The 10,313-nt window shown below is 47.8% G+C and overlaps 1 protein-coding gene across 1 annotated transcript in view; it reads left to right on the top strand.

The window, feature by feature from the left end:
- STC2 (stanniocalcin 2) overlaps positions 1-9,980 on the top strand; it is a 10,519-nt gene extending 539 nt beyond the window's left edge. The window contains exons 2-4 of the mRNA XM_042880730.1: positions 1,467-1,609; positions 3,201-3,412; positions 6,723-9,980. Of these exons, the coding sequence (XP_042736664.1) occupies positions 1,467-1,609; positions 3,201-3,412; positions 6,723-7,116 (749 nt within the window). The 3' untranslated portion in view covers positions 7,117-9,980. The remainder of the gene's footprint in view (positions 1-1,466; positions 1,610-3,200; positions 3,413-6,722) is intronic.
- Positions 9,981-10,313: the final 333 nt, after the last annotated feature.

Genomic DNA, 10,313 nt, shown 5'->3' with positions numbered 1-10,313 from the left:
TTTTTTTTTTTTTTTTTTTTTTTTTTTTAACACTCTCCGTGCTGCAAGACGTGTTTAAACACACACGAGCAGGAATGCACGAATGCCCATTAGGGACTGCCACATGTGAATCACGGCACTGTGCAGTTCTCAGCACGCTGGAGCCAGGACATGTGATCCGCCGAGGGTTTTGCATCCGGATGCCAACACAAGCACTACAGCTGAGCTCCCGGCCCCAGAAAAGCCCGGCTCCGCGCTCCGCAGCTCCACAAAGAGCTCCATTTTTTTCCCCGGTGCGCGCTGTCGGGGCGGCCCTCCGCGGCGGACGACGCCGAGGTGAAGCCCGGAGCCGAGCCCTGGCCACCCCCCGTGCCCACCAGCAGCACTCCGGGGCAGTGGGAAGGAGGAGCCGGTTCCGAGCCGGGGGTTCCAGTGAACCCCGTCGGGCTCCGCACTCGCATCTGCGCTGCGTGCGGGAGGCTGCACCGAGCCGGGAAGTTGCAGCGAGCGCTCGGCAGAGGGACCGCACGGCACAGGGGATGCCTGGAACACGCTGCGGTTCGGAGGGGATTAGGCAGGCTCCCAGGAGCGAGCTTTAATTAAAGGTACCACTAGGGCACGGAGCGCAGACATTCTTAGCATCCTCGGTCCCACTCTAAAAGCTACCCCTGTTTAACTTTATCCCTGAGCTTTTGCAGCAACCCCCTTCCCTGTGGCAGTGCTACCAACATCTTTTTTTTCTTTTTTTTTTTTTTTAAAGCTAAATTAGAATTTTAGGGTTGTTTTTTTTTTTCCCTGTTAGCCAGCATTCTTTTAATGCTATTACATAACATCTGACAAGGCAGAATAAACATGTATGTAACTGCTAGGTCCAGTAGATCTACTTTACATGTTATAAATGCACATATAAAAATGTCTTTTCAATTGATTTTTGCCTAGGTGAGGACATAGTCTCAGCTTTATGCAACACTCAGTACAAAGGACTTTGTTTATCAGTGGGAGTTTTGCCATTAACTTCACAGACATCAGCCCAGGGGACACCCAGCAGCTGGTGAGAACGCTGTGCCGTAGCACAGGAACCACCTCCCAGTGCCAGCAGCAGCCCATTGGGCTGGGAGCAGCTTCTCAGTGTCCTCTCATTTTGGTGCTGAGATTTGATGGGGGCTCTGTACAGTCAGACAGCAAGAATCCCGCCTGTCCTCTGCTCCTGAGGAATGCAGAGCCTTAGTTCTCATGTGAAGTAGCCTGACGTAAGTGTAGTGGATTTGGCACTTGTTTCTTAGATATCACTTTCATAACATAATGCACCCGAGTTTTGGCCTATTTTCTGCAGAAAGTGGGCATGCTGTGGGTATGATAACCGTTGTCATATGTGCTTTTTCTTCCAAACTGATGATGTTAGCAAAATCTCTCTCTCCTTCCCCTCTACCTACCAGCAGCTCCTCAGAACAGTTCTTCAAGCTAACTGTAATCAATGCTCATTTTAGCTGAGATCCAGCACTGCCTGGTTAATGCCGGTGATGTGGGATGTGGAGTGTTTGAGTGCTTTGAGAACAATTCTTGTGAGATCCGAGGCTTACACGAGATCTGCATGACTTTCCTGCACAACGCTGGAAAATTCGATGCCCAGGTAAGGCAGCAAGATATCCTATGCTTGTTTATCACATACACTTTGCATGTGTTTTTGCTCTGCAGCACATCTTAGGAGCAAGTTAAGGAGCAACCTGCTTTTGCACATGACCAGCCTCAGTAGGATTTTTTTCTATTAAAGGGTCCAGAATCAAAACCCAAGAGCAGTGTCCCAGCAGCCAGGCTGTCCCTTGCTCAGCTCCATGGGAGGATGTTTTCCTGCTGTTCCCAGGATAACTAAATCAGAACAGCGACATAGATGAGCATGGTTTTCAGAAGCATTAAGCGGCTTAAGCTGCTACGTCATCTTTGTTTAAAGATGGTTCTGCAGTGCAGCTTGGGCTCCCAAGCTCATTTAGATGTATCAGAAAGCATTTCCCAATGTGTAGTTATTAAAGCATGGTTCTCCAGACTTGCACACAACCAGTACAGGCAGCCTCTTAAAGCTGCCGCATTCAAATCAGCCTTCAGTTCAAGCACTGACATTAAAATACATTACGCGGATGGTATGCGGTATTAAGTTCGTCTCCTTCATTTTCTCCTCAGACCGTTTATGCATCATTGAGACATCCTGTTATTATGTCTTGTAAACCTCCTCTCCCATTTCAGTGTGGAGGGGAGAGAGCATGACGGCGGGCCAGCGGCATCTGGCCTGAACACAGCCTACAGAGAGCAGCAGCTCCACAGCACTGCTGAGAGCCTGGCATAGGGGAGCTTAGACTGACATTGCCACGGGTGTGCAGAGGGTCTGGATAACTGCTTGCAGGGGCTTGTTTCTCCTAAAGCATGTGGGTATCTAAAAGCCTCCGAGTTCACAGTGCACTGAACAGCAGGGCTAGCACTAGCCATTCTCTGCTTTCTGAAACGCAAGGAATGTCAGGTTGGGTTTCATACCAATTTTCTCTAATCCTCATTTTCCCCACTGTGCTGTGCATGTTTCACTGAAGGGAAGGGCAATTGGGGCAGGGGGAGCAGAAGGGATTGATAACCGGAGTAGTTCTTCAATCAGCAAAATACATTTCTGGGTTGAAACAACTTGGAAATGAAACCTGCTCATGAAACCTGCTCACAGATTTGGGTGAATCTTAAGTTTGTATGAGTGGAACCGTGCTGGTGCACCGTTTGGATAAAGGGCAGTGAGAATCTCGTCTTCCAGAAGCATTTGTGTAAAAGATTCCGATGCAATTAAGAGATGCGGGAGGCTTCCACACATTCGTTGCTCAGCAGAGTGGAGGCAGTGAGCGGAGCTGCCAGGCTGTGACACAGGTGGTGTGGTGTCAGCAGCACAGAGGAAAAGCAGGGATGGTTTTGATTCCCCCTAAGCAGTTGAGTAAGTGAATTGTGAGCAACCTCATAATGCCTGTGTGGAAGCCCAATGGGTTCAGCTCCTCTGGAAGAGCAAGGCAGGGTTACTCAATGTGATCTCTAAGGGCAAGGAAACAAAGAGAAGAGGGGAAATGCAGCCACTGAGTGATATCCCCAGCAGTGTAATAACCCCTGACATTGTCCTGCAGAGCAGCTAGCTGGGCATAAATCAGCTGCCGCGCTTAATGGGCAGAAACACCAACCTCCTGAATTTCTTTTCTTCTCAGGGAAAATCCTTCATTAAAGATGCTCTGAAGTGTAAGGCTCATGCCTTGAGGCATAAATTCAGCTGCATCAGCCGTAAGTGCCCAGCCATTAAAGAGATGGTGTTCCAGTTACAGCGGGAGTGCTACCTGAAGCATGACCTCTGCTCCGCTGCCAAGGAGAACGTCCAGGTCATTGTGGAGATGATTCACTTCAAAGACCTGCTGCAGCATGAGTAAGTGCCGCTGCGCAGCGCAGTCAGAGGCGTGGGAGCTCCTTCCAGGAGCACGGTGGTGCCAAGGGGCTGTGCATCTGCCCAAAAGCTGTTTTGCCTTCTTCTGGCCTTGTTTTCCCATGTACAGCACCAAGGGAATGCTTTCTCTGCATAGGCCAGGGAAGACTTGCTTGCTTGCTTGCTTGACAGGTAGCGCAGAAGGGGGAAGCAGATCTGGGCAGAGTTGTCAGCAGGATAATTTCTTCTCTAAATACATACTTCCAAATGTCTCCCAATTAATTGTTCTGGAAGGAGCTTCAATCCCCCACGTTATCTCCCATGCATCTTATCTGTTATTAATCCCAGATACCTTTAAATAAAACACAGAGGTCTGCAAAGTGAAGGCTCAAGTCAGATTTTGAGTGGCTCTCCATGGGGAACGTGGCTACCTGCAAGCACTGGCAGCACAAACCCTGGCTCAAAGTGATCAAAGCTGCTCCATGGCAGTAACAAGCCAGGCACAAGCTTTTTTTTTTTTACCAACTCTTTGTGCACAAATGCAAAATGCAGAGCCCATTTTCCTTGCAGGCAAACAGCTTACTCCCAAACAGGGAGGCAGAGCTGCAGTATGGCAGTGGCTGACCTCAGCACATCTACCTCCTGCAACCACATGCTTTTCTATCCCCAGCACAGAAACCCCATATCCCAGTGATTGTGACATTAATTTTTCACAGAATCAAGCTTTTTTGACTACCAGACTTCCATTTTCATTGGTGGTCTCCATAGGTGCAGCTGCAAAGAGGAAGAGGGGCCCTTTGATGCTAGGTTACTCAAATGCAGAACTGTTTGCTGTGGTTTGTGCAGACTGAACGTGGCAGCTTGAAATCAAGGTCCTTTCTGTGGAGTTCCTGAGGCTGGAGCAGCAGCATGACTGGGGATCAGGGGGTTCTGCTGCACCCTGTGCACCAGCACTGCACTGTGGGCATCCTGAGCCTGCACTGGGTGGCTGTAAGCTGGATGATGGGTACCCATCACTTACAGATGAGAAACACGAGGGCCAAATGCTGTAGAAAGAGGAGCTGAGGTGCTCTTATTTTACAAGCAGGCTAAAGCAGGAATGGCCAAAGGCAGCTGCTTATTCCTAGGGAGTTGAACTGGGGGTTCTCAGTTTGAGAAGACACAGGTCGTTCAATAGAGCACCTATAATTTGCATCATCTCATTTAGAGCCTCTTAAACTTCATTTTCAGCATCTCACAGTGTCTGAGCTCAGCTTTTTTACATGGGGCTCCCCAAATAGAAGGCAGCCAGCCTCCTTCCCCACCCCTAAATTTAGAGGCCATTGCTGAAATTCTTGACCTAAGTAATTTGTTCAAGATCAATAGGCAAGTGTGGCGGGGCTGGAAATAAAATCACGTCTGCTGACTTGCAGCCTTGTGCTCAGTTCAGGTACTATGGTCAGGCCAGCTGAAATGCAGAAAGTAAAACAGTAAAGGAGAAATGGGCTAGTATTAATCCGCAGGGCTCTGGCAGGCTTTGAATACCTGAAATATTTGGCAGCCGAGCCACTTTTTAGTCATACCAGCAGCCTTTTTCTTCCAAAGATCTTGTGTAAAGGTTATGCCCAATTTTAATATTTTTTCTTTTTTTTTTTCCCTTCATATGCTCAGTTGTTTTCCATCTTCTATTTTATGTTTAACACAAAACTGAAGAGTTCAGAAGCCAGACTTGTTCTGTTTAATTCTGGCTCTCATGATGCACATTCAGGCAGCGGAGTCTCTTCCTGAAGAGTCAGCTGCTGTGGGGATGTGGGTCAGACCCATTTGCTATGGTGGAAGTGGTGACAGGCCCTGGCAGACTTTTTGCTGTTACATTCCAAATAGCTTTTTTTTTTTTTTTTTTTCATGACAGAAACAATCCAAACATGGGAAATATTTTGAGATAGGGGAATGGAGGGCTTTCCAAGATTAGTCATTCACGATGAGCTTAAGCAGTTGGGCAGAGTAAAATCAGGGTAGTGTCTGACGCTGATCATAATCTGTTGGTTTTTCTCATCTCCCCTGACTCATTTCCTGGGAAGAGGTGGTCATACAGGGCTTGTCACAGTCACAGGGCTGGTGGAAGGTGCCCTACCAGCATCCCATGCATGCCACCACAGCCGCCTGTCCCACTGAGCGCAGGCAACTCTTGATCTGCTGTTGGGATGGTTCCTTCCAACAAGGCTGAGGCACGTCCTTAGGGCCGGCTTGCGTTGCCTGCAAACAGCTGAGCAGTTGTGTCAATAGACAACATCAATATTGACCCACAAAACCTGCGACCGCAACTATTTTAAAATTGCTGCACTCTGTGACCCCTGGCGGAGGAAGCGAGCCGCCTGTGCTCAGAGGGCGCGTTGTGCGTGGCCATGGGTGGGAGCAGAACGGGATTTGGCCTTGGCTTGTTTGGAGTCCTTGTTTGGCTGGGACAAGGGACACACTGAAAGCTGTGCTTAACTCTGTAAGAAATGAAGAAAACATTCGGTGCCACCAGAGTGGATTTCCACGTGCCTTACTGATAAAGGGATCGTGAGTGCAGATTGGATCCTGCTGCTGGCAGAAGTTGGCACCTGCTGTGTCAGGGGTCTGAAGATGGTGAGAAAAGACAGAGAACCTCTGCTTGAATGTCCCTCAAAGGAGGGAATGCCTGCCTGTTGCAGACTGATGGTCAGGGTGTGCTCTGCATTGGCTATTCACCGGCACACAGCAAGCTGGTGTATCAGGGCTGGCTTTCTTTGTTGTGTCTCCTGGCTGTTAGAGACAAAGGAGCATAGAAAGAGATAACCAGAGATGGTGGGAAATAGCAGTTCTTCTATTTGACAGTGCTTTTTCCAAGTGTGTAGAATCTTTAAAGGCCATTTAGTCCAATTCCCCTGCAAAGAACAGGGACACCTATAGCTCCATCAGTGTTCAGAGCCCCATCCAGCCTGACCTTGAAAGGCTGTAGACTTCTCGTCTTTCTCTGGTGGAAGTAAGAGCATCTCCAGAGCACCTCCACTGCAGGGACAACTAAGGCAGACTCAGCACTAGAGTGAGGCTTGGCTCCACAGAATGCTATTGAGTGTATTTCTTGCTGTGAGATGGGCAGTTAGAACACAGTTCACTGCACAATAAACATATGGTGCAGAACTAGCCCACAAGGGAAGAGATTTATGCCCCCCTGGCTGCCAAGTAAAGCAGGTGGCAGGAGATGAACTGATCAGTATTGAGGGTGAGGGGAGGGGAAGGCACGGAGGCCATTTCCCCAGTTTACTGATAGATAAACCCTTCTGACTCTCATTGTTTCCTTTACCTCCAGGCCATATGTTGACCTAGTGAACATCCTGCTCACCTGTGGCGAGGAGGTGAAAAAAGCAATAACAAGAAGCGTCCAGGCCCAATGCGAACAGAACTGGGGAAGTCTCTGCTCTATCCTGAGCTTCTGCACCTCCTCCATGCACGGCGATGCCATTCTGGGCCCCGAAAAGAAGACAGGCGAAGCCGGCAAAGCCACTGCTGGCCGTGGGGATGTGCTGGTCCCTGCCGAGCCTGAGCACAGGGAGAGCTCACGAGCAGCCAAGGGAGAGAGAGGTACCAAGGGCCACCTGAACGCCCATGCCCGGGTGAAGGCTGGGGCCCATGGTCCCAAAGGAGCGCATGGGATCATGGACCGGACGGACGAACTGTCCGACTTCTCGGACATCCGGAGGTGAGAAAAGGCACCAAACCCCCATTACCCATATCCTCCTCCTCTGCTGGAACCTTCCTCCGTTGAGTCCATCTTCCCGTCTATGGACATTCCAAAGCATTTCCCATTCAGAGGTCAAGCACAGGGCATTGCAAGATATATGGACCTCAGCAACCGTGTATATAGTAGCAAAGGGAGAGCAGTGGCAGTGGGTTATTGATCCAGCAAACTCAACACTTGAGCAGCCGCCAAATGTGGCGAAACGTCTCCAACTAAATTCTTTTTTCCCCTTTTTTTGGGAGGTAGGGATCATTGCGCGTTTGTTTGTTTGTTTTCTTCATCCCCTCTTGGGGAGAAGGTTACGGGAGGGCTCAGGCAGATGGCACGCAGCCGCTCATGGCTTAGCACCTCCAAGGGCTCCAGGCGCAGCCTTGTAGCAGATGGCTGAATTCCAGAGGGGTTTGGTTTCTTCATGTGGCTGAGCAGGCAGGAGCTCAAGGTTGCCTGTGACACTCAGCAGTGAAATAGCCATCCTGCCTCTGGCGCAGGGACTGTGCGGTCTGGAGCTCTGTACTGTCTGCTGAGTGACTCCTGAGCCATTGTCCCCATCGGGCAGCGCTGCCAACTTTAAGTACCCCCTATTTGTTTTTTAACCACTGCATAACTTGACACTTGCTTATCCAGTCACTTACCGAAGGCAGTCAGCTTCCAGACGGAGCAGTCTGGTTGTCACTCACCTACTCCACCTAGGGCCCCCAAGAACTCCTTCACAAGCCTCTAAATCCCCCCACTCAGATACAGCTCCTCTGCCCTATGCACAACCCGAGTGTGAGAGGATGGGCGCAGGCTCAGACATTGGAGGACCCCATGTACAGTGTTCTTTGCAGGGCTGTGTCAGAAGCCCTTGGAACCTTTCTCCGTAGCTAACATGGTGTGGTTTGTTGGGACGTGGAGCCCACTGTAACCCACCTGTCAGCCATGGTTTATCAAAATGCCAAAGATAGGGAGAGAGGGCTGACTTCATTAATTGTTGCGATTTATTGGAGATCAAGAGTGCCAAGAATTTGTTGTCTTTAAGCAGTTATAAGTGTGAGTGAGATGTTTGGAGCATCTCTCCTACCCCCTATGCAATTATAGTTCTCAGGTTGCAGACCTGCAATCCTTTATCCCTAGATATCATACTGGAAAGGGAGGGGACAGCACCCATGGGGACACAAGAGTGAATACTTCAGCTTCCTCTGGAGGCAGACTGAATTTTCTTAGAAAGTGGGAATCGCACCAAGAGTTTGAGCCTAGTTATTTAGAAAGTTTGCGAGGAGAGCTGTGGGGGCAGGAAGGCAGTTGAGTAGGGACAGAACGTACCCAGCGAACCAATGTACGTTTGTCGCATGGTGGGAAGAAGCTGTATAAACAGTAGAGGGTGTTGGAATTTGGCTACGATTTCCAACTCAGATTTTAGCTACTGCTAAGTGAGCACAGCTCCTAATAGCTATATTCAGGGTTTAATGCATGTATCCACCTGCAGAATTTATAGGCAGTACTTTTAATAGAAGCCATGTAGGAAGCAAGAGAGAACCGCTAAGTTGAAGAGATGTCTCTGTGTGATCACCAGGCCTTGTTCAAAGTGACCTTGATCCCAATGGTTCTAGCTGTGTTCAGTGACAAAGTTTTCTTCAACTTAATTGGGAAGATGTGGGATCGGACCCAATGCAGTGACAAAGGCTGCCCTGACCCAAGGAGCAGAGCTCCTTCCAGTGAGTGTCCTCTCCCCGTTGGTGGCATTTGGCCACCAGGTAGAACAAGCTCGAACCAAAAAGACAATTCAGGCATTTTAGCACAAAAAAAAAGAAGAAAAAAAAAAAAAGAAAAGCCACAAAACAACCAACAAATCACTACCGACATCATGTTCACACATCAGAGTAACACAGGACATCTCTTTCGTTGGAGGTCCGATTCATCTATGGGAGCCAAACATACAGATCTATACATCCTTGAATGTCTCCATCAACATATCACCTCAGCATGCATACAGTTTTATTTGTATTCATTTGTTGTTCTGAGTGGGGAAAATTGTATATTCCCCTTTGTCAATGGAAATCTCTTTGGGGCGGGTGGGCAAGCAGTGGGTGGGAGGGATTTTTGTATAAGGCATAACTTTTTTTTTTTCCTCTGTGTGTGAAGATTTTATGTGTTCATCTACTGATTCCACATATGCTATTATTGTAAATATTTAACATTTCTATTTATTATAGTGTCTCCATTTAAAAAAAAAGAACACTGCTGGCTATGATAATTTAAACGTACGTCATGACCTGTGTTGTATATATTCATGCCACTAGTATGGTTTTTTTTTTTAATGTTTAAAGCTACTTAAATATAGTTTTATACAGTTCCATAATGTTATTGACAGCATAAATCATTTATTTATTGTTAAACCTTCGTTCACGTCTAACAAATAGGGTGCATTTTACCTGAGAGTATTTTATTGTGACATCTACATAGCCTTAATTCTTTATAAAGTGAAAAAAACGAAAAAAAATCCATTTAGATACTGTATGATGCTTTAATTAACATTCCTTATGAACTCGCAGTTCATGGAGGAGGTTTAGCTTCAAAGCCAAGGTATGAATGTTTCCTTTACGCTTTGCATCTGGAATGAGCCTTGTTCTGGAATGAGAATACTGGGAGAAGCAAAATGCCTGCTGGAAAAAGATACCAATAAACCCTGGAAAATGCTGTCCTAACTTAAAGTGCTGAACTAAAAGGAAAAAAAAAAAAAAAAGACAAACTGTCCTTAAATCCAAATCTCTGGGAGAACAAACATACTAGTTTTATCTCATGTAGAATTCGCAGCCAAATAAGCTTGTAAAAAAAAAAAGAAAAAAAAAAAAAAAAAAAAAAGCATATGGCTTTAGACACAAAGCTCTGTACCTTTCACACTATTATTTTCCTTAAACACTAATAAATGTTTTGAATAAGTCTGGGGCTGGTTTTTGTTTAAGCTGGGATTTCAACCACTGCAATAAGGGGAAGAACGGCCCTTGGAAGCTGGGGCAGAGGTGGCTGTCTCCGGGCAGGGGCAGCTGAGCCCTCCCTACAGCTGCCGTCCCCACTGTGTGCCAGGGGCAGGGACCTCATCATTGGCGTGTGGTTCCCCTGAGATGCAGACCTTGCTGGCCGGCGAGCCGGGAGCTGAGAGCTTGGGCTGGGAGCAGAGACGGG

Source organism: Lagopus leucura, unplaced genomic scaffold (assembly GCF_019238085.1).
Source record: "Lagopus leucura isolate 7727_CA_CO unplaced genomic scaffold, USGS_WTPT01 Super-Scaffold_100027, whole genome shotgun sequence".
NCBI lineage: Eukaryota > Metazoa > Chordata > Aves > Galliformes > Phasianidae > Lagopus > Lagopus leucura.
Note: the sequence above shows the minus strand (reverse complement) of the source record. Positions and strands in the feature narration are given on the sequence as shown.